This window comes from Salvelinus alpinus, chromosome 1 (assembly GCF_045679555.1).
Source record: "Salvelinus alpinus chromosome 1, SLU_Salpinus.1, whole genome shotgun sequence".
Lineage (NCBI taxonomy): Eukaryota > Metazoa > Chordata > Actinopteri > Salmoniformes > Salmonidae > Salvelinus > Salvelinus alpinus.
In genome coordinates, this window is record NC_092086.1 from 105,397,687 (window position 1) to 105,422,160 (window position 24,474).

General features: G+C 41.3%; 1 protein-coding gene and 1 long non-coding RNA gene across 2 annotated transcripts in view; one reads left to right on the top strand and one right to left on the bottom strand.

Annotated features, from left to right (window-relative positions):
- The first annotated feature begins 1,600 nt into the window (after positions 1 to 1,600).
- Positions 1,601 to 7,213, top strand: LOC139537660 (uncharacterized). Its single transcript, XR_011667580.1, has 4 exons — positions 1,601 to 1,934; positions 2,782 to 2,846; positions 4,118 to 4,170; positions 4,502 to 7,213. It is a non-coding gene; the product is annotated as an uncharacterized lncRNA (long non-coding RNA).
- An 8,334-nt stretch (positions 7,214 to 15,547) lies between these two features.
- The window catches only part of epb41l4a (erythrocyte membrane protein band 4.1 like 4A), a 99,457-nt gene continuing 90,530 nt past the window's right edge, over positions 15,548 to 24,474 (bottom strand). The window contains exons 19-24 of the mRNA XM_071373502.1: positions 24,283 to 24,402; positions 23,996 to 24,043; positions 20,769 to 20,840; positions 17,285 to 17,395; positions 16,757 to 16,835; positions 15,548 to 16,512 (exon numbers count right to left, since the gene is read on the bottom strand). Coding sequence (XP_071229603.1) covers positions 16,399 to 16,512; positions 16,757 to 16,835; positions 17,285 to 17,395; positions 20,769 to 20,840; positions 23,996 to 24,043; positions 24,283 to 24,402 — 544 coding nt within the window. The 3' untranslated portion in view covers positions 15,548 to 16,398. The remainder of the gene's footprint in view (positions 16,513 to 16,756; positions 16,836 to 17,284; positions 17,396 to 20,768; positions 20,841 to 23,995; positions 24,044 to 24,282; positions 24,403 to 24,474) is intronic.

Genomic DNA, 24,474 nt, shown 5'->3' on the forward strand with positions numbered 1-24,474 from the left:
ACATGGCCCCATCCATCCTCCCCTCAATACGGTGCAGTCGTCCTGTCCCCTTTGCAGAAGAGCATCCCCAAAGAATGATGTTTCCACCTCCATGCTTCACGATTGGGATGGTGTTCTTGGGGCTGTACTCATCCTTCTTCTTCCTCCAAACACGGCGAGTGGAGTTTAGACCAAAAAGCTCTATTTTTGTCTCATCAGACCACATGACCTTCACCCATTCCTCCTCTGGATCATCCAGATGGTCATTGGCAAACTTCAGACGGGCCTGGACATGCGCTGGCTTGAGCAGGGGGACCTTGCGTGCGCTGCAGTATTTTAATCCATGACGGCGTAATGTGTTACTAATGGTTTTCTTTGAGACTGTGGTCCCAGCTCTCTTCAGGTCATTGACCAGGTCCTGCCGTGTAGTTCTGGGCTGATCCCTCACCTTCCTCATGATCATTGATGCCCCACGAGGTGAGATCTTGCATGGAGCCCCAGACCGAGGGTGATTGACCGTCATCTTGAACTTCTTCCATTTTCTAATAATTGCGCCAACAGTTGTTGCCTTCTCACCAAGCTGCTTGCCTATTGTCCTGTAGCCCATCCCAGCCTTGTGCAGGTCTACAATTTTATCCCTGATGTCCTTACACAGCTTTCTGGTCTTGGCCATTGTGGAGAGGTTGGAGTCTGTTTGATTGAGTGTGTGGACAGGTGTCTTTTATACAGGTAATGAGTTCAAACAGGTGCAGTTAATACAGGTAATGAGTGGAGAACAGGAGGGCTTCTTAAAGTAAAACTAACAGGTCTGTGAGAGCCGGAATTCTTACTGGTTGGTAGGTGATCAAATACTTATGTCACGCAATAAAATGCAAATTAATTACTTAAAAATCATACAATGTGATTTTCTGGATTTTTGTTTTAGATTCCGCCTCTCACAGTTGAAGTGTACCTATGATAAAAATTACAGACCTCTACATGCTTTGTAAGTAGGAAAACCTGCAAAATCGGCAGTGTATCAAATACTTGTTCTCCCCACTGTATCTGTGGTTTTAATACAGCCTCCTACTAGTAGGGTTTCAGTTGTAGGCCTATCTACACCGCCACCACCATTTTTTACCATGTCGTACACTGTGAACTAAATCGAGTGCACCTAATTTTCGAATTCGATTATGCTGAGCCGCGGGGTATTGGTCTATGGCCCGTGACGTGACCGAGCAAAAGCGGTGAGGGAGGAGCGACATTGTCAAATGGAACAGTAATCTGCGCCACTCTATCATGTTGTCAACATGGTACATCGTCCAGAAACATACAATACCTATTTTCCATAGAATTTATGTTTGGATTTTTAAAATAGTTTTCATTGGGAAGGCACTTTTGCATGTGAAAACACCGAATCCTGCTCATTACTACACGTGCTTAATTACGTCACGTTTGTTTTGAGCCGATTTCTCCGTCGGACAGAGTGGGGCACCAAGTTCACGCCCTGGAAGCAACCCGGTTTCGAACTCAATGGAGTCAACTTTCAGCCGGTGCAAAACACGCTTATAATGGCGCCCGGGCAAGATTAATCGAATCCCCTCAATGTTTAGAGGTTGGCTCCACCGGCCTTCGCTCTGATTGGAGAAGCTGTCTCTCCCAGACAGAGGGGGACCTTGAGTTACCGCAGACTGCCGAGTAAGCACCGAGCAGTCTGACTGTACACTACTGCAGATGTAATGGGGGGCCTGGCCCCGAGCCAACAGCTAGCTAGTTAGTTAAAGACGGTGGCAGTTGGGTCAACGCAGCCGTGTATGGGGTTCTGTCCCCGCAAGGCTGCTTGCCGTTTTTACTAGCTACACATATTCAACATTGGGCCAGTAAAATTGAAACTTCATCAGCGCCAGCTAGCCTCCCCACCGCTAGCTGGCTAGCGAACTCATGGAAATTACTTTAGTATAATGGGGCTTCAATCTGTAAGTACATTTAATTACAATGAGCTGTTCGATGTTACTTATCGAATTTGGTTAGCTGGCTAGCCAATAGCAACATAATTGTGTGTTAGCAGACGTATGTTTTATTTTTGCCGGTCTAGCTACGTTAGCTAGCTAACTATGTGGGTAAGCTAGCCAGCTATGTGGATTAGCTAGCTAGCTCACTAACTAGCGAGCTGCCAAGCTGGCATGGCATTTTGGTGTTGCACTGTCATACAGCGCGAGCCAACCCTAGCTAGCAGTTTCAGGCGTAGACTGAATGCAAACCCCTTTCTTTGTCTGAGAGGCTAGCAAGACGGCAAATACAATTTGCTTGACGTAAACGCTGGATTATTGCTTACAGACCAGCAAATTTATGCAGCAGCATTGGTATTTTAATTTAGTAGCTAGCTATATTTGTAATATTATATTACTTGACACATTACGATATTAACTGTAACAATCACAATGTAGCGAGGTGCATTGCTGTTGAATGATACATTTGTGAAGCACCGGCAGGTGCTAATTCAGGGATTGCGTGAATCTGTATTTAGACGGTGGCAGTTGGGTCAACGCAGCCGTGTATGGGGTTCTCTCCCCGCAAGGCTGCTTGCTCTTTTTACGAGCTACATCTTTTTTTAGTCAAAAAGATGAAGTCGTTTTTTTTGTCTGCCTTCTGCACACATGTATTTGATAATACGCTCTTACTGCATGGCGCATTATCGTGCATTGAGATGCCGTTTATTTAATGTATACTGACTGTCACTGAGTGCTTGATGCTTCTTCAATTATGTCTGTAGTGCACGTATGATAAAACATTTGTGGATATATATATTTTTTTATCTCGCAGTCCCACACTTGCCCTGATGCCAGACTGACTATGCAGTAGAAATGCGGCTCTTGCAGATAATCAAGGTAAAATTTGATGTTGCCCTGTTAAAATTCACAGATCTCAACCTAACCATAGATAGGATAATTAAAATCAACATATTGTCACATGTAGCTCTAGGCTATTGCTTTGACGTGTTACTATATTGTTTTATCATAATTTGCTCTATGTATTGTCTGTGTATTCAAGATTATAGGGGAACAGTATTGCTATTGGCAATATAATCTGCATTTTAAACAATCCATGGCAAGTATGATCCATGGCAAGTATCATATCCTAATCTAACCAATGGTGGAAGGAACCTACAACCAAATCAGAACATCACACTAAACCATCACCAATCAGATGCTGTAATGATACAAGCGTGCCTTCCCTTGTCCAATCAGAGTGATATACCGGTATTTATGACCCAATCACAGCTTTAGCTGGTACAGTATCATCACTACTGCTCAGCAATGAGCAGGCCTCTGACCAGTTATATAAGTCCATGGCTCCGACGCAGCAGCACTGTCTATGCTAGCTCATGGCTGCCTGTGGGTTCAGTGAGTTCGAGACAGCCTCAATGCAGTGGACTGCCGCTGGGGGAAAAATGTGACCTCATTTGACTGGTGTTGCCTGGAGGCGCTCCAAGCTGCAGTCTGGGAAGTGGAAAGGACAGTCTATGTTTTAAACAGGTGGCCTTCCCTACTGCCTCTAGTTTACTGTACTGTAAATATAACTGCCTCTACTTTACTGTACTGTAAATATAACATGTGCATTTAAACTACTAAGTCATGTTAAACTACTAAGTCATGTTAAACTACTAAGTCATGTTAAACTACTAAGTTGTGGTAAGAAGGAAGGAAGGAATTAGGAGGGCAGATTCTCCAGGAGTATTGAGTTCAAGTTATGTGAAAATTCTAGGAAGGGCTAGTTCGGTTGTTTTTACATTACATTTTTCTCCGTCCTAGAAATTTATTTTCCAATGTTTGTGTGTCGTCCTGCCTTCTAGTTCAATATTGCAAGAGCTGAGTTGAACTGTTTGGTCATAAAGATCCCCTTGAGTCTGTTTTGAGCATTTGGATTCAGAACATGGATTGCCCAGGAGTAGGCCTAACAGTTATAGTCTACTTTATAATATGATGCTAGCTTAAGCAACAGTAAATGTGTTTACTCAGATCCCTTATTGTCTTTTCTGTTTTGTGTTGGCTTGTCTCGTTGTGAGTTCTAGGGTAATGAATTGCAGCTAGGGATCACTTACTCACTGTTGTTCATGAATCAAACAGTTATATTTCATGCTTGTCTCTCTTGGTCTTAGGTACCAGTTTAACCCTCAGACTGAAATTAACAGGCTATGATGGCTCCCCTGAGGTAAGAACAGCCAAGTCCATTAATGAATGACAGTGCAATGCTACTGTATTATTTAATGGACTGTAAAGGTGTCATTATCTCGTTCTAACAGCTGATACACATCCTGAGAAACCTGCTCTAGCCTGGGCTAAATTGTGGTTAAAAAGGTTTCCTAGTATTATGTTGTCAGACCCTAAATCTGCATATAGCTGAATTTACAGAAGTTTCTTCCGTATGATGTAATTGGAAAGTCTTTTGGCAAGTCTCAACCTAGAGTATCCACACAAGCAGTCGTTGTTGATTATATTATCATGTCTAAAATTTTGAATTTACTTTTTCCTTTTTTTCACAGAAAAGACTGCAGGTCACTGTCGGTCGGACCAAAGGGGAGCAGCAACAAAACAACTCACCAGTCCTTCCCTTCGCTCCTTCCTGGGAGAAACAAAACACTGTCATCATAAAGAACAAATGAGAGAAAAAAAATATGTATTTTAATTTCTGATTTTTGTAATCATGTCTAACCTTTTTGGGGGGAAGGGAAAGGGGTCGGGTGGGGGGGTGTAGATGACATCATGATGACTCTGAAGTTTCATACCTTCTCTGTCTATTTTTGTGATTTATTAACACATTAGATAGATGTACAGTAGCTTGTTAGGGACTCTAAGCCTTGATGATATGTTTGTTTTCAGGAAGGAGAGGAAAAGCCGAATGACACAAAGCAATGTAATAACACAGTCTCCAACAGCAGTGACCTAGCCTGATCCCAGGTCTGTTTGTGCTGTCTTCCATGGCTTTGGTGACTGCACAAACAGATCTGGGACCAGGCTAGCAGAGACCCACGTCTACGTTTACGAATTCTACAGGTGGCCCCTTGTGGGCTGAGTACAGTAACTGACAGGCAGCAGCATGTCATCCACTCTGCCACAGAACAAAACACAGTTCAAACAGCAGCATTATCCTCCTATTTATGTTTTAACACTCACTCAGTGCTCTCTGCATTGTTCACACGCTCAACTGCAGTATGTGATCGCTCCTTAACACAGTATTAAGCTAGGCCTAGACCTGTATCATTATCTCTACAAAACACACTCTTCAACGTCTTTTTAAGGGAGTGGTTGCACCTCGAAGCGTAACCATTCAAACGTTGGGTTCACGATTTTACGTTTTAACAGTCCTAATTGCTCTGCTCTTCAGGTGATCCACACCCTTCAGCTCTCAAATTCTTCTCTCATTCTCAAAACTCTTAATATTTACACACTCTACAGTATTTACTGAGGCTAAGAGTCCCCCCTTTTTCCATGTTAGCTAGTAAATGCTTGGTAGTGTGTTTTTGTATTTGAAACGTTTATGGTTTTAAGTAGGTTTGCTTTTTTAAAGTTTTAGATTGTTTGTTGCTAGTATAAAACCATGTGTAGACAGTTATGTACGCTGTGATGTAGCCTATAGAAGTAGCTATAGTAGAAATGCATTGTTCCCTTGTGGTAAGTGAGTGAGATGCTGCCACGGAACTGAGACACTGATGATTGGTGCTATTTTGGACTTTAATCTGCTCCTTGGAAAGGTAGCCGAGATGGGTTTTCTTGTTTTACTTTCACATTCTGAGTAAAGAAGGTGTTGGTTCTTTGTTGTCATGGTTGTTGTAACTTGGTCTGGATTGGCTTAGTTTTTCACTGTTTTCTGTGTGGCTTTCTCATTGGATTTAAGATTTGAGGAAATATAAACTTTTATCATGGTCAATGTTTTACTGAAGGAAAAGAGGATTCATGTGAGAAGATTTGAGGATACACCATGTTGATGGGAGCAATCACAAAACTGCAATTGTTAAAAACACTAGTTACCCTTTAATACTGACATGTGCATTCAAAGGTATACAATGTATCTAGTAGTACCCAGCACTGGTCACTTTTAGAAAATGTTAAGCTTTTTTGAGTTGGTGTGTTTTGATTGACAGACAATCTCGAAACCAAAAGTGCAGTTTGTGCATGTTTGTGTGTAACGGAGATCTCCTAAGAGATTTTGCACACATACGAGTGAGTTATGAATTTGTCACATGGAAACGTATAGAAGAAGCCACAGCATAACGCAATGTTAATGTCTGATATCTGCTTCAAGTTGATTAGAATAAGTAAACAGTAAAACGTAAAATGAAGGTTATTTTTTTTGATAAGTCATGCTTTTCAAAAATGGCACTTGAGAGAACTTGATAGAGTTAAACGCTAAAAGGAATGAACACACTCAATGTGTTTTAAGGCCCAGCCTGTTTGGGTTTGGGTTCAGGGTTTCAACTTTTCCTCATCTCCTTCACCAGCTAGATATGACTTAATCCTATAGACAGTCATGTGTGACTTAATGTTAGTTAACGTGAGACTGGAATCACATGATGCATATAATCTTGTTTAAAAAAAATTTAATACAATTTTCCAAATGGTGCACATGTAGCATAAAGTTAGAATAGAACAATCTTTTTATTTTATGTATTTTTTGAATGATTTTGTAAATTGATGTTGATGAGAAGCTTACTTTGTTATAAAACAGACAAACTAAAACCAAAAAGCTTTTTATTGTTTTTAGCTATAGATTTAAAACATCAATGTAATGTCAGTATTTGCAGTTTTGTCTTTGCTTCCCTGTTAATTTATTTTGTTAAAGATTCTAATATTAATATGATAATAACCAACTTGAAAGCCCATGTTATTATTCTTTTGTCTTCCATTCTCCCTCGATTCTGGGGACCTTTTTGTACCAGCATGTTCTAGTGTTATTGATCGCTTGCTCTCTTCCTCATTGAGTTGATTTGTTACAAATTTTTCCTCTTGCAGTTCTTTCCTTTCAGACTAGTTAATATGAAAGCTATTTTGTACATAGCAAAGTGAATAGCATATGCAGGATGTGCTGTAGTGTGTTGAGTCAGGTATTCAGTAATTACCACTGTATATGGTTGGAGAAAAAAACACGATATGCCAGCTTTGCAAAATTATTACAACGATGCACTTAACTTACAGTATCCCATGTACTTTTTTTTGGCAATTTTAAAAGTAGTGCAATAAATATGCAAGCTTGTAAATTTGTTTTTTTATTTGAATCTGTTGATGTTGCTGGAGTTTTTCCAGTGTTGTAGGAAACTTGTGCAATTGTGCTTTGTTTGAGAAATTGATCCTGCCGTGGTGTTGCAAAAAGTTAAGGCATTTTCAAGCAGTAGTTTATAGCCATCAGCAGACAGTTCTCGGCAATAGTTCTGACAACAGAAAACAGTTCAGAGCAGATCCTAACCGTGATTGTATAAACCTGTGGCGTCGAAGAGGATATTACTTACAACATAGTTGGATGAATCTTTCCCATCCCAAACCACTTTTCTACTGACACAGGCAAACTAGGCTTTAGGACACATTTTAAGTGCAAAAACTGTTATCAGAGCAAACTCACCCAGAGATGATTGCTTTTCAGGGATGAATCAAGATACATTGGAGAATTGTGCATTGACATGATGGCAAAACGGTAATACACTCCCACACAAGGACATCAAATCCCTCTTTCATTCAATAGCGAGGTCAGTTTTACACATAGAAAGGCCTTATTAGCAGTTCTGTTAGATTCTGGGAAAGTTTTGGAGCATCACATGGAAAATGCTCTCAAGAGGAAATGGAATCGAGCTAACGCCTGGCAAACAATTTCATACCCAAACTGCAGGGATGTGATCTTAGGACTATAGCTAGATTTTGGGAAACTTCCTACAATACCTCTTCTCATTGTGTGTGTGTGCGAATGAGCGTGCACATGTGTCTGTGACTGGTGTGTACATTTTGTGGGCGTAGATGCTGTCTTCCACTGCAGGTTTTGGGCTGTTGTGGGAAAGTTGGGTTCATGCATGTAAAGTTTGGTTCATGCATGCAAAGCCCATTATTCCCTGACATCTGGGTACAGGCAGGAGGGTCTGGTCAGATAGAGCAGAGCCACTGCTGAGTCCTCCCTCCTTTCCTCCCTCGTTCCCTGATGCTGTCTGTCTCTGTTTCTGTGACCAGCTCATTCTAATCTCATCAGCAGCTCCAGCTTTCAAACGCCTCTCTCTCTCTCCCTTCCTCCGGACCCCTCTCTCTTTTCCAAAACAATACCAAGGATTCCAAGTCGGAAAATGTTTTATTGTCTGCGCTGCAGAAAGAAAGAAAAAAAACACAGACACATAGGAAAGTTTGCATTCAATTTATCATCAGACAGTTATGTTATAACGTTCAATTTATAGATGTGTGTTTGACCTCTTCTTAGTAATTACTGTGTCAGGGTGGTGCCTTCCAAGACAGACTTTAAATCATACTCTGGCCGTGAAGGCTAAAGCACTGTGTTGTATACTTCAAGGCACTGTGTACTGTAGCATGGTAAGTTATGGTCCACTGGGAGTCTGGGACCAGCTCTTAAATATAATAATTTTATCAGCCGGCTACCCCTGAGACCCAGGACATTTTAGCTTTCCTAAGGAAAACATTCATTCCAGACACGCGCTCACGTATACACAAATGCTGCAGTTTTCCGATTTTTGATGTTATTATTGATGTTATTTTAGTGCACATTGTATAAGGGTCATCAGCAATTCAGGTACTGCATTTGAACAATGTGGATTCCAGTTATGCTCCCTTAGACTTTGATGCTGTACACACACACTTATGACATCCATTTCCTAACTTACCGTATACCATCAATGATACATGAGCTTTCAGCTTTTTCAGGCTTCTGCAGTGCATGAGTGTCTGTGGCAACACATGATCTTAATCACTTACTGTTATTTTAGAGTGAGAGGACAGGATCAGGAAATACCTCAGGAGCCGTCTGTAGAATCTCCATGAAACCAAAGGTGATTTCTCTCCTTAAAACCCAACTACATGGCCTCCCAAGTGCTAGAGGTGTCACTACAGACCCAGGTTCGATCCCAGGCTGTGTCGCAGCCGGCCACGACCGGGAGACCCATGAGGCGTCCGAACCAACTACAAACTAATGAGACCCTACTGTGGAAAGGGGATATTCTCACAATCATGATGATGTTCTCTATCCTGTCCTACGACCCCCCCTTAACCTGGTATCTTATGATTTATTTTTTTACTGTCTTTTTTGTAACTTACAGTATGAATGTGTTATTCAATGCATTTCTCTGGGTTATAGTAGTAAAGGCCAAATTCAATATTTTATTTTTGTGTATATATATTTTTAATACCTGTAAGGGCCCTAAAATTCAAAATCTAATTGTTAAATGATCCATAGTATGACCATCTTAAAACAATTCCGTATGTCTGACTGCAGAGAGATGCTTGGGAAAATGGTCAGGAGGACCAGTGTGTGTGTGTTTTCAGGGGAAGGGGGTGGATCTGATCTTCATCACCTAAGACTTGACATTGGTTAATCAATTCTCAAATCTTTGCTCAATCTTGCATGATTTCTCAAACAGCTGTAACTGTATATGCATTCATAAATCAGGTCCTTTCTTGAGTTGGGCTCTGGGATGTAACAACTGTTGAGCATCTGAGCTTATGGTTGATTGTGGGGGAAGGGGGTAGAGTGTGTAAGAGTATGTGTTTGTGTGTATGTATCCCACATCTATTGCTTGGGGCCAAGGATGTTAAGGACAATATAGGAGGAATCACAATAATTGTTTGCTAAAATAATAATTGCTTAACAAAAATGTAATGTAATGCAATGGCAATCCTGGTTATAGGTAACAATCATTTGTATGAACTGCCAACATTATTACGCATATTAATTGTTAATGATGGAAATTAAGATACGCACGATTTTTGAATATATATTTTGAATAGTTATATATAAAGCAAATTGAGATGAGAGCATTGGAAATACTTTTAGAGATTGATCTGCTTCTGTTCTGTGGGTGGAACTGTGTTATCTTTTTTCGAAGGATAGGTCCTGGCCTCTCGGGGGCCTAGGGATCCGGGAAGACGGGGGTGGTCTGCCGGTCACTGGGATGACAACCCAACTTGGGATGGGGAGAGGATTTAGCGGGTGGAATAGTCGAGAACAATTGGAGGGTTACTTTGTAGCAATGCAAATATCATGGTACAGCTATATGGACACTCAAACACAATGGTTATTTTTAATGAAAAATTTACAAGCATACAGTACCAATAAAAAGTTTGGACACACCTACTCATTCCAATGTTTTTCTTTATTTGTACTATTTTCTACATTGTAGAATAATAGTGAAGACATCAGAACTATGAAATAACACATATGGAATCATGTAGTAACAAAAAAAAGTGTTAAACAAATATTTGAGATTCTTCAAAATAGCCACCCTTTGCCTTGATGACAACTTTGCACACTTTTGACATTCTCAACCAGCTTCATGTGGTAGTCACCTGGAATGCATTTCAAATAACAGGTGTGCCTTGTTATAAGTTAATTTGTGGAATTCCTTCCCTTAATGCGTTTGAGACAATCAGTTCTGTTGTGACAAGGTAGGGGTGGTATACAGAAGATAGCCCTCTTTGGTAAAAGACCCAGCCCATATTATGGCAAGAACAGCTCAAATAATCAAAGAGAAACCACAGTCCATCATTGCTTTAAGACATGAAGGTCAGTCAATGCGGGAAATGTCAAGAACTTTGAAAGTTTCTTCAAGTGCAGTCGCAAAAACCATCAAGAGCTATGATGAAACTGGCTCTCATGAGGACCGCCACAGGAAAGGAAGACCCAGAGTTACCTCTGCTGCAGAGGATAGGTTCAATAGAGTTACCAGCCTCAGAAATTGCAGCCCAAATAAATGCTTCACAGAGTTCAAGTAACAGACACAGCTCAACATCAACTGTTCAGAGGAGACTGTGAACCCGGCCTTCATGGTCGAATTACTGCAAAGAAACCACTACTAAAGTACACCAATAAGAAGAAGATACTTTCTTGTGCCAAGAAACATGGGCAATGGACATTAGACCGGTGGAAATCTGTCCTTTGGTCTGATGAGTCCAAATCTGAGATTGTTGGTTCCAACCGCTGTGTGTTTGTGAGACACAGAGTAGGTGAACAGATGACCTCTGCCATGCTGGTTAAGTGTGCCTTGAATTCTAAATAATTATATAATAGTTCCCACCATGAAGCATGGAGGAGGTGGTGTGATTGTGTGGGGGTGCTTTGCTAGTGACACTGTCTGTGATTTATTTAGAATTCAAGGCACACTTAACCAGCATGGCTACCACAGCATTCTGCAGCAATACGCCATCCCATCTGGTTTGCGCTTGGGACTATCATTTGTTTTTCAACAGGACAATGACCCAACACACCTCCAGGCTGTGTAAGGGCTATTTGACCAAGAAGGAGAGTGATGGACTTGGCATCCACAATCACCCAACCTCAACCAAATTGAGATGGTTTGGGATGAGTTGGACAGCAGAGTGAAGGAAAAGCAGCCAACAAGTCCTCAGCTTATGTGGGAACTCCTTCAAGACTGTTGGAAATGCATTCCAGTTGAAGCTGGTTGAGAGAATGCCAAGAGTGTGCAAAGCTGTTGTCAGGCGTTCACCTTGGGGTCTTGATAGGGGCTGTACCAAATGTTTGATGTATTATAATAATTGATTATGCTTATGTTGTATTAATAGAAGGGGAGGGGTTATAAGACCTCTCCCTCCTTACATTTATAGGGTCCTAGACTACAGATTAACAATATATATATTGATTATAAAGGTTTAATATTGTTCCACAGTCTTTTATAATCTCTGCCTCTTATAAAGAAACTGTCTGAGAAATGTGTGACTGTGAGACAGAACTCTGCAGGGAGTGTAAGAGATAAGAGATTAGTCAGACATTCCACTATAAATCAACTTGGGGAGTGGACATTTACTGCTAAGCTTTTAGATAACACAAAAACTCTTGTTTATATAGCTGTGTAGGCATGGTTTTGGTCTCATGAGTAGAAGGTAATGACGTAGGCAGTGATATCACTAAGATATATGACTGTAGGAATAATAAAACAACTCGGACCCTTTTCTATTTTGCAGAACTTACTCGGAAACATGCGTGCTATGTTCCTGTTGTCAACTTCTGTCGGCAATTGCATTAATAAATGAATGATTGATTTACTTAAAGATATTGTCTGAATGCTAATTTCACCAATGATTGACAAGGAACAAGGAACAACCCCCAACACTGTCATCAAGGCAAAGGGTGGCTACTTTGAAGAATCTCAAATATAAAATGTATTATGATTTGTTTAACACTTTTTTGGTTACTACGTGATTCCATGTGTTATTTCATGGTTTTGATGTCTTCACTATTATTCTACAATGTAGAAAATAGTAAAAATCAAGATAAAACCTTGAGTGGGCGTGTCCAAATGAGTAGGTGTGTCCAAATGTTTGACTGGTACTGTATATACATATTTGCAAAATAGTATATGGGTGATTGGAAGTGATGCAGACAATTACATTGATGGAAGCTACAATCTATCTGCAATATTAAAGCTGATCTACCCCTCCCCCCCAAATAAGCCCAAAAATAAATAACAATTCCATATGTCAGCTTAGAAGCCACCTCCCCCCAACAGCTTAGACTTTTAATAATTAAATCCCTCTTTCAATTTCTCAGAGAACAAGTTGAGAGATGGAGCATTTAAGAGTGTGGAGCATTTGGCTCGGATGGTTGACTGTATTACACTCTTGAGGAGTGGCATAAGATGACATCAAAAGTTACCTCTTTGTTAGGCAAATTGCATCTGGCTGTCCATCAGTCTTATTTACTGGATTAATTTCCATTGGCCTGCAGCAGACATGCCCCAGTAGGAACAGATGTCTGTGCACTGACTACACAACAACCTCGGTACTAGAGGTTTGTCTGTAGCAGAAGATTTCCACAAAGGGGACACTGTCCTCCCATGACAGTCTCTGGATCTGTTTAGGCATCAGACATGGAACAGGCCCTGAGGTCATGCAGATTTTATTGATGTAATGTAGCAATATCCCACTAGCAAGTACAGCTACTGTACTAAATATCCCATCAAAATCTGGTATTTAAACTTGATGGGTAGTTTGCATTTACTAATATGTTTTGAGTCATAGCTATTTAGTACTGGTACTGTACTTCATTCAAATCTGATATTTATATGGGGACTTTCCATAGAAATGGCCTTAATACTGATACATCCTTGAGTCCCAGCTGTTTAATCTGGATAACACAGATGTCTTCACATTCACTGGATAAATAGGTTTGTCATAAACCAGGAAGGAGGATGTTACAGTTTCCTGTTTACATCAAGTTGAGTGCTTCTGGCTGCTGGCTCTTGTCCTCTAGGAAAACAGGATGTTTAGAGGGCATAAGACATGGATAGGCCCATTATTATAATGTAGTCCCTACAGGATTCAATTGGTTGGTTGAAGAACTTCAGTCTGCTACAACGGAGTGCTTCAGTATGCTAAGAAGAAGATGAAATTATTACACTATTTCTCTGTGTTTACATTATTGAAAAGGCTAAACAATTAAGTCTCTCAGTCTCTTGCAAATGAACATAAACCCTCTCACCTAATCCATGAAACATTCCAAAGTACAGGCGCACTCCGTTCATGCTTAGCACGGTATAATCTTCTAACACTGGGCCCTGCTCATATCCTTTCTTTGAAAGAGGTGAATGAGTGCATTTGGCACAGCCTGCTGGTATGCTGCCATAACACATTAAAATCGTGACTAGCTCCAGTGCAGATATGAGGAGATAAAGTGAGTCAGAGGAATGGGGAGGCAGGCTATATCAGATCAGTGGAAATGTATGTAAACAGTGAGAGAAAGTCATACCATAGGCTACATCTCAGACCATAGAAGGAGGAAAGGCAGGAAATGTATGGATGGAAGAATGCTGGCAAAATAGTTGTATTGTTTCTACACTGAGTGTACAAAACACTAGGAACACCTGCTCTTTCCATGACAGACTGACCAGGTGAATCCAGGTGAAAGCTGTGATTACTTATTGATGTCACTTGTTAAATCCACTTCAATCAGTGTAGATGAAGGGGAGGAGACAGGTTAAAGAAGGATTTTTAAGCCTTGGTAGTAGGTGCCAGGCACACCGGTTTGAGTGTGTCAAGAAGTGCAAAAAGGCTGTGTTTTTCACACAACGGTTTTCCGTGTGTTTCAAGAATGGTCCACCACCCAAAGAATATCCAGCCAACTTGACACAACTGTGGGATGTTTTGGTGTCAGCATGGGCCAGAATCCCTGTGGAACGCTTTCGACACCTTGTAGTGTCCATGCCTTGACGAATTGAGGCTGTTCTGAGGGCTAAAGGGGTTGCAACTCAATAGTAGGAGGGTGTTCCCAATGTTTTTAATACTCAGTGTATATCATATTTTACATTTGTGTGACTGTTCTTATCTATCAGTGTTTTGTTACTTGTTGTGTTTTATGTTTTTGTGTGGACCCCAGAAAGAATAGTTGCTGCTTCTGCTAAAGTTAATGGGGATCCGAATAAACCAATAATCATATCAGGCTTTCTAGGACAAAGTCTGAGTCATTCAGTTGAGTTGAAGTCAGGACACAATCTGAGATCAACTGCCTTGCCATTCATCATGCAGTAGTCAACACACACTCAGTGCCAACTCAAATGGCTGAGCAGTTTGCTTGCTATAACAGTGAGTCATCGTTGTTGCTGTTGGGATATTTCACATGGGTGTATATAGAATAATTGTCAGCATTCATTATTAATTGGCCATCCTAAAATATGTTCCTAATAGTTATCACTTTAATTTCTCCATTTGTCTCATTAACCCACTAAAAAGTTGCATACATGGATTTTACAAGGATTGTAGATTAGATTAGGGACTGTTGTGTTTCTACATCCAACGTTAGTAGTTTAGTTGGTGTCCCTGTATGAATATATTGTAGCAGCTGCTGAACTATTTCTTCCATTTCTGACTTTCTTGTCTTATCATTCCAGCAAGGCAGAGTGAGTCATCCCAGACACCATCACCATTACATAGACATTACATTTTGTCTTGGCTTTGTCCATCAGTGTTTCCACACTGATTCTCCAAAAAGAACAGGATCAAATAAGTAAGAATTTAATGATTTTAGACCAAATAAAAACCCTGAATAAATTAAATCCATTGGTATGTTATTACACATAGTCATCTTGTCCTTGAGTTTTATACCCTTCAGGTTACTGGTGTACAGTGCAGCCACCCAGTGTCCTCTTCTCTTACAACAAGCAACCATTAGAGAGCAAACCCTGGCCATCTGACTCCACTTGGTGGTGACAAGTGTTACTACAGAAACAATCAATATCAATATCATGAAACACACTAACACTAACACTAACATTTTAGACATATTGAATGTATTTATTGACAAGGATGAATTTCCAGTTCAACTACTGTACAGTGTGGGCTACTCATTATTCATTATTCTAATTGATGACGACCCCCCCCCCCCCCCCGAAATATTCAGTTGTAATGTGCAAAAAAAAAATGGGGTCCAGCAGCAAAGTTTCCTACAGTACAGAAGTGCTTACAGTAAACACACTTGACCTGACAATACAGTAACATAATAACCCAGGCTGCGTCACAAATGACACTCTATCCCCAGTGTAATACTTTTGACCAAGGCCCATAAGGGTCTGTTTAAAAGTAGTGCACTATGCAGGGAATAGGGTGCCATTTCAGATGCAAACTTCGTGTCCACATGGGAGCTCAACATGTATGAGTGAAACACTATGTTTTAATACTGCATATTGTATAATAATAACGCAAATTTGGAGGCAAATGCATAGTAAAACATGATTGATCTAAGACCTCACTGTGCAGTGATCGCTACACCCACAACCCACTCAGGAGTACTGTGGGCCCAGATCTGTTTGTGCTGTATAGCCTATGGTCGTTGTGGAGTTGGCTATATAGAACAAATATATCTGGGACCAGGCTTACTCAAAAGCGCCTTAAAGCTTAAATGCTCTTGTTAAAAGGAAGATACTGTACAGAATTACTGGTGTCGGTGTGGTCCAAAAGACAGCAGGCACAAAAACTTTGAAAAGTGTCCTTTTTGTCCTCTTAAAGGGGTTTCCATGCATTATCTAACACATACGGTACATACACAGAGCAGTACTCCAAGGTGGGGCTGGTTACTGGTGTAGAGCACAACCAGTCTACTCTACACAGCCCCTGCTGTTGTATTTCACAAGCACATTTTTTTTTCTTTCCAGAAATCAGGCTTTTCTTTACATGTTTTCTGTTGGTGAGATTGTGGCATTGTTTCTGCGGTGGTGGTTGCGTTTCTGTCAGGTCACGTCTCGACCTTGGTCCGGGGAGTATGGACCGTCTTCACCACCTTGGCGCTGCTCCTTACGTCATGCTCTATGATCTCTGACAGCAGCGTGTCTTTAGATCCGTGCTTCTTCTGGAAAACAATACATAATTTCAATATCAATGCTGGGAGATTAATTAACCAGAGTTTGTGGTAATAAAAGCTGGTATTGATTTAATACGTGTAGCACTGCCATTCAAATTAAATAATCACCCTACTATGCGCTCGCAAAGTATCACTTTTATTAATCGTGAACATTTCTGCCTCACAGCCTTTGTTTACAGCTTGTACGTGTGGAATTGACCAATAAGCGTCAGGAAAAAGGTTTGTGACTGACCTGAGAGGTGGTGGAGCTGGAACCTGGGATGTCTGCTGTGCGTGTCACAGGTAAGGGGGGAACAAGGTCTGTCCGGGTGCTGGGGAGAGGGTAGAGATGTGTTAGATGTTGGAAGACAAACGCAGGGTTATACTTTAATCATACTATACTATTTATGAAGCACACAGTCGCTTCCATTATCATGTCTCAAGGTGCTGAACAATACAGGAACGAACCATCAGCATCAAGCAACCGTACAATAACTAGACTAGAGCCGGGATTTAATTTGACAGACGTTGCAGCGCCCTTGGCATTTAAAGGTAATATTCGATTGGGCAGACATTTGCTGAGTTTACCGTGAATGTGATCTCTGCGAACGTCAGGATCATTGCTTTTACACATCTACAACGCGCCTCAGATTGTATCCCGGTCTAGAGACATTAATAAGAGCTCCACCACACTACTGTCACCATTTAAATGTGACGTTTCAGGTGAGACTCTGAAGAGTGAAAAACCATAAGATCTGGCCTGAGACCAGTTTAGACTCACTTGACCTCAGAGAGCACGGACCTCTCCCCTTCGGAACACTGGGAGCGTCGGTACTGATGGAAACTCCGGGGCGAATGAGAGTGCCGGATTTTGATTGGGTCTCCTTGGGTTCTGGAAAGAAGGATGAACTTTATCTCATGTGTAGGAGAGTAGGCCTACCTCTCATTTAGTCCAGTGGGATATAAGCCCACGCCACACTGAATCCATCAGCTTCAGAGGCGGTGAGATATAATTAAATAGAGCATAATGTATCTCTAGAGGGAGCAGTATGAAAAGGCCAGACTCAATCCTTCAAGTTATGTGGGGGAAACACTTCAGTCTGGTGGGGAATCTGTTATCTTCTTATCCAAGTGCAGATCAACAGACCCTACCCCAATGTGCTGACTGAGCATGCTCCATTCATTATAGACCTGTCTGATTATCATATAGACCTGTATGATTATCATATTGGCCTGTCTGATTATCATAATATCATACCTGTCTGATTATCATACCTGTCTGGTTATCATATTATCATACCTACAGTTGAAGTCAGAAGTTTACATACACATTAAAACTCGTTTTTCCACCACTCCACAAATTTCTTGTTAACAAACTATAGTTTTGGCAAGTCCGTTAGGACATCTACTTTGTGCATGACACAAGTAATTTTTCCAACAATTGTTTACAGACAGATTATTTCACTTAATTCACTGTATCACAATTCCAGTGGGTCAGAAGTTTGCATACACTAAGTTGACTGTGCCTTTAAACAGCTTGGAAAATTCCAGAAAATTATGCCATGGCTTTAGAAGCTTCTGATAGGCTAATTGACATCATTTGAGTCAAATGGAGGTGTACCTGTGGATGTATTTCAAGGCCTACCTTCAAACTCAGTGCCTCTTTGCTTGAGGCATGGGAAAATCTAAAGAAATCAGCCAAGACCTCAGAAAAATAATTGTAGACCTCCACAAGTCTGGTTCATCCTTGGGAGCAATTTCCAAACGCCTGAAGGTACCTAGTTCATCTGTACAAACAATAATACCCAAGTTTAAACACCATGGGACTACGCAGCCGTCATATCGCTCAGGAAGGAGATGCGTTCTGTCTCCTAGAGATGAACGTACTTTGGTGCGAAAAGTGCAAATCAATCCCAGAACAACAGCAAAGGACCTTGTGAAGATGCTGGAGGAAACAGGTACAAAAGTATCTATATCCACAGTAAAACGAGTCCTATATCGACATAACCTGAAAGGCCGCTCAGCAAGGAAGAAGCCACTGCTCCAAAACCACCATAAAAAGCCAGACTACGGTTTGCAACTGCACATGGGGACAAAGATCATACTTTTTTGAGAAATGTCCTCTGGTCTGATGAAACAAAAATAGAACTGTTTGGCCCTAATGGCCATTGTCATGTTTGGAGGAAAAAGGGGGAGGCTTGCAAGCTGAAGAACACCATCCCAACCGGGAAGAACAGGGGTGGCAGCATCATGTTGTGGGGGTGGTTTTCTGCAGGAGGGAGTGGTGCACTTCACAAAATAGATGGCATCATGAGGCAGGAAAATGATGTGTATATATTGAAGCAAAATCTCAAGACATCAGTCAGGAAGTTAAAGCTTGGTCGCAAATGGGTCTTCCAAATGAACAATGACACCAAGCATACTTCCAAAGTTGTGGCAAAATGGCTTAAGGACAACAAAGTCAAGGTATTGGAGTGACCATCACAAAGCCCTGACCTCAATCCTATGAAAAATCTGTGGGCAGAACTGAAAAAGCACATGCGAGCAAGGAGGCCTACAAACCTGACTCATTTACACCAGCTCTGTCAGGAGAAATGGGCCAAAATTCACCCAATTTATTGTGGGAAGCTTGTGGAAAGCTACCCAAAACGTTTTACCCAAGTTAAACAATTTAAAGGCAATGCTACCAAATACTAATGTAAACCCACTGACCCACTGGGAATGTGATGAAAGAAATAAAAGCTGAAATAAATCATTCTCTCTACTATTATTCTGACATTTCACATTCTTAAAATAAAGTGGTGATCCTAACTGACCTAAGACAGGGAAGTTTTACTATGATTAAATTGTGAAAAACTGAGTTTAAATGTATTTGGCTAAGGTGTATGTAAACTTCCGACTTCAACTGTATCTGATTATCACATTATCATACCTGTCTGAGTGTCATATAGACCTGTCTGATTATTATATTGACCTGCCTGATTATCATAACTGTCTGATTATCATATTGACCTGTCTTATTGTCATATAGTCCTGTCTGATTATCATATTGACCAGTGTGAATATCATATAGACCTGTCTGATTATGATATAGACATGTCCGATTAGCATATTGACCGGTGTGATTATCATATAGACCTGTCTAATTAGCACATAGACCTGTCTGATTATCATATTGACCGGTGTGATTAGCATATATACCTGTCTGATTAGCATATAGACCTGTCTAATTATCATATTGACCTGCCTGGTTATCTGTCTGATTACCATATAGACCTGTCTGATTAGCATATAGACCTGTCTGATAATCATATATACCTGTCTGATTATCATATTATCATAACTGTCTGATTATGGGGCCCGCGGTTCGATCCCAGGCTGTGTTGCAGCCGACCGGGAGACCCATGAGGCAGTGCACAATTGGCCCAGCGTTGTCCGGGTTAGGGGAGGGTTTGGTCGGCTGGGATGTCCTTGTCCCATCGCGTTCTAGCGACTCTTTGTGGCGGGCCAAGCTCATGCACGCTGACTTTGGTCGCCAGCTGGACGGTGTTTCCTCCGACACATTGGTGCGGCTGGCTTCCGGGTTATGCAAGCAGTGCGGCTTCGTAGGGTCATGTTTTGGAGGACACATGGCTCTCAACCTTCGCCTATCCTGAGTCCGTACGGGAGTTGCAGCAATGGCACAAGACTGTAACTACCAATTGGACATCACAAAATTGTGGAGAAAAAGGGGTAAAAATACAACAAAAACCTGTCTGGTTATCATATTATCATAACCGTCTGATTATCATATTGACTTGTCTGATTATCATATATACCTGTCTGATTATCATATTATCATACTGTCTGATTATAATATATACCTGTCTGATTATCATATAGACCAGTCTGATTATCATATAGACCAGTCTGATTATCATATATACCTGTCTGATTATCATATAGACCAGTCTGATTATCATATAGACCAGTCTGATTATCATATAGACCAGTCTGATTATCATATAGACCAGTCTGATTATCATATATACCTGTCTGATTATCATATAGACCTGTCTGATTATCATATAGACCAGTCTGATTATCATATAGACCAGTCTGATTATCATATGGACCAGTCTGATTATCATATAGACCAGTCTGATTATCATATAGACCTGTCTGATTATCATATTGACCTGTCTGATTATCATATCGACAAGTTTTCATCCTAAAAAATGTACAGACTATCTAATCTAATGAGGAAGGTAGTAGCAGTCACTCACTCCACTTTCTTGTAGGGGATCTCCTTCAGCTGATCCTCTGTTAGATCAGGAGCAGGATCCACCAGCTCCTTCCTGTAGGAACACAACCACCAGGGTATGTTACCATTCATGTTACCATTCACTGGAGAGTACATACTGTACATACTGTTCAATAGTATATACTCTTTATGAATAGTTATCAACTATTAGTAATGGTTAGTCAAGTCATTATAGTGCTACACCTTTAACTTTTCATAACACAGGAAAAAAGGCCTATTGGTCATACTTTATTTGGATACTCCATCTGTAGGTCACACTATCAACTACCTATCTGTTGATAAGCAACTGCTTGCTAGGGTTAGGGTAAAGTTTAGAATAAGGTTTAGTTAGGGTAAGGGTTAGGGCTAGGTTAAGGGTTAAGTTTAGGGTTAGGATTAACCATATTACATCTACATAAAAGACCTGGAAGTCTGGAACATACAGTCCAACCATGGAGCGGGTTGAGAACTTCAAGTTCCTCGGTGTCCACAACACTAAGGATTTAAAATGGTCCACAGACACATGCACAGTCATGAAGGCCCGACAGCACCTCTTCCCCTTCAGGAGGTTGAAAAGGTTTGGCATGTGCCCTCAAATCCTCAAAAAGTTCAACAGCTGTACCAGTTAGAGCATCTTGACTCGCTGCATCACTGCTTGGCATGGCAATAGCACCGCCCTCAATCGCATGGCGCTACAGAGGATGGTGCGGACAGCCCAGTACATCACTGGGGCCGAGCTCCCTGCCATCCAGGACCTCTATATCAGGCGGTTTGAAAGGAAGGCCTGAAAACAAATCACCCAAGCCATAGACTACTCTCTCCTCTTCCGCACGTCAGCCGGTACCAGTGCATAAAGTCTGACACCAACAGGCTCCTGAACAGCTTCTATCTCCAAACCATAAGACTGATAAATAGCTAACTAAATTGCTAACTAAATGGCTACACGGATTATCTGATTATTGTTTCTATGCGGATTATTGTCGCTATGCACACTCACAGGGCCATACACACTCACGCCAACACACACACAAACACTCACTCCATGATTTGCTCACACACACATAATATGCACATACAGTGCACTTGGAAAGTATTTTGACCCCTTTGACCTTTTCCACATTTTGTTAGGTTACAGCCTTATTCTAAAATGGATTAAAAAAGTGTTTTTTTCTCATCAATCTACACACAATACCTCATAATGACAAAGCAAAAACAGATTTTTAGAAATTTTAGAAAAAAATGAAATATCAAATTTACATAAGTATTCAGACCCTTTACTCAGTACTTTGTTGAAGCACCTTTGGCAGAGATTACACCCTCGAGTCTTCTTGGGTATGATGCTACAAGCTTGGCACACCTGTATTTGGGGAGTTTCTCCCATTCTTCTCTGAAAAGCCTCTCAAGCTCTGTCAGGTTTGGATGGTGAGCGTCGCTGCACAGCTATTTTCAGGTCTCTCCAGATGTTTGATCAAGTTCGAGCTCTGGCTGGACCACTCAAGGACATTAAGAGTCTTGTCCCGAAGCCACTCCTGCGTTGTCTTGGCTGTGTGCTTAAGGTCGTTGTCCTGTTGGAAGGTGAACCTTCGCCCCAGTCTGAGGTCCTGAGCGCTCTGGTTTTCATTAAGGATCTCTCTGTACTTTGCTCTGTTCATCTTTCCCTCAATGCTGACTAGTCTCCCAGTCCCTACCGCTGAAAAACATCCTCACAGCATTATGCTGCCACCACCATGCTTCACTGTAGGGATGGTGCCAGGTTTCCTCCAGACGTGACGCTTGGCAAAGATTTCAATCTTTGTTTCATCAGACCAGAGAATCTTGTTTCTCATGGTCTGAGAGTGCTTTAGGTGCCTTTTGGCAAACTCTAAGCGGGCTGTCATGTGCCTTTTACTGAGAAGTGGCTTCCATCTGGCCACTCTACCATAAAGGACTGATTGGTGGAGTGCTGCAGAGATGGTTGTCCTTCTGGAAGGTTCTCCCATCTCCACAGAGGAACTTTGGAGCTCTGTCATCGGGTTCTTGGTCACCTCCCTGACCAAGGCCCTTCTCCTCCGATTGCTCAGTATGTCCGGATGGCCAGCTCTAGGAAGAGTCTTGGTGGTTCCAAACTTCTTCCATTTAAGAATGATGGAGGCCACTGTGTTCTTGGGGACCTTCAAAGCTGCAGACATTTTTTGGTACCCTTCCCCAGATATGTGCCTCGACACAATCCTGTCTCGGAGCTCTACGGACAATTCCTTCGACATCATGGCTTGGTTTTTGCTCTGACATGCACTGTCAACTGTGGGACTGTCACACCCTGACCATAGAGAGCCTTTTTATGTCTCTATTTGCTTTGGACAGGGGGTGATTTGGGTGGGCATTCTATGTTCTTTATTTCTATGATTTGTGTTTCTATGTTTTGGCCGGGTATGGTTCTCAATCAAGGACAGCTGTCTATCGTTGTCTTTGAATGGGAATCATACTTAGGCAGCCCTTTTTCCCACCTAAGGTGTGGGTAGTTATCTTTGTTAGTGGCACTATCGCCCTGTAAGCTTCACGGTTGTTTCTTCGTTTCTTGTTTTGTTGGCGACATTTACTAAAAGAAAAGAAAATGTACGCTAACCACGCTGCACTTTGGTCCACTTCTTTCGACGGCCGTGACAGGGACCTTATATATACAGGTGTGTGCCTTTCCAAATCATGTCCAATCAATTTAATTTACCACAGGTGGACTCCAATCAAGTTGTAAAAATATCTCAAGGATGATCAATGGAAACAGGATGCACCTGAGCTCAATTTGAAGTCTCATAGCAAAGGGTCTGAATACTTGTGTAAAAAAGGTATTTCTGTTATTTATTTTTAATACATTTGCAAACATTTCTAAAAACCTGTTTTCACTTTGTCATTATGGGTTGTAGATTGATGAGGAAAACATGTGATTGAAACCATTTTAGAATAAGGCTGTAATGTCACAAAATTATGAAAAAGTCAAGGGGTCTAAAAAACTTTCTGAATGCAGTGTACATTTATACTGACTCTACACACCCACTCACCCACGCACCCACTCACCCACACACCCACGCACCCACGCACCCACGCACATACAATTATCATATATGCTGCTGCTACTCTGTTTATCATATATCCTGATGCCTAGTTACCCAAATAAAGTGGTACCAGCTTATTTCTAAAAGAGCACTGTTGAACCTCATAAATGGAGTCATTACTTACTGAATGTGCTTCCACAGCTGCTCTTTAGCCTGCACATCTGGACTCCGCCTGGAACACATCACAGAATTACAGGGGTTAATAGTTGAAGGGTTATTTATAAGACGGACCATCTGATAAGGAGAGTTATTGTAATGAATGGAAATTCTTCCCTCTGTGCATCTGGAAATTGAGGAGATGAAATTGACCGTAGTTTAAGGCATGGTTCCAGGTCAGGTCAGAGGTGGGGGACTTTAGCGCAGGGAGGAGAGGGAAGGAGGGTGTGTGTGACGTGTGTGTGGTTGTCTTACGATCGTGAACGGTGTCGTGAGCGACGATGGTTTGGGTCGTTCTGAGACCTCTCTTTTTGACGGCAGAGTACAGCTTCCCACTGAGGACCAGAGTCCACCATCTCATTCTCCTGACGAGACCTGGAATATAAAATTATTTTAGTATTGTAATATCATATAGGAGTATTATATGCCAGTATATTATAAATATAC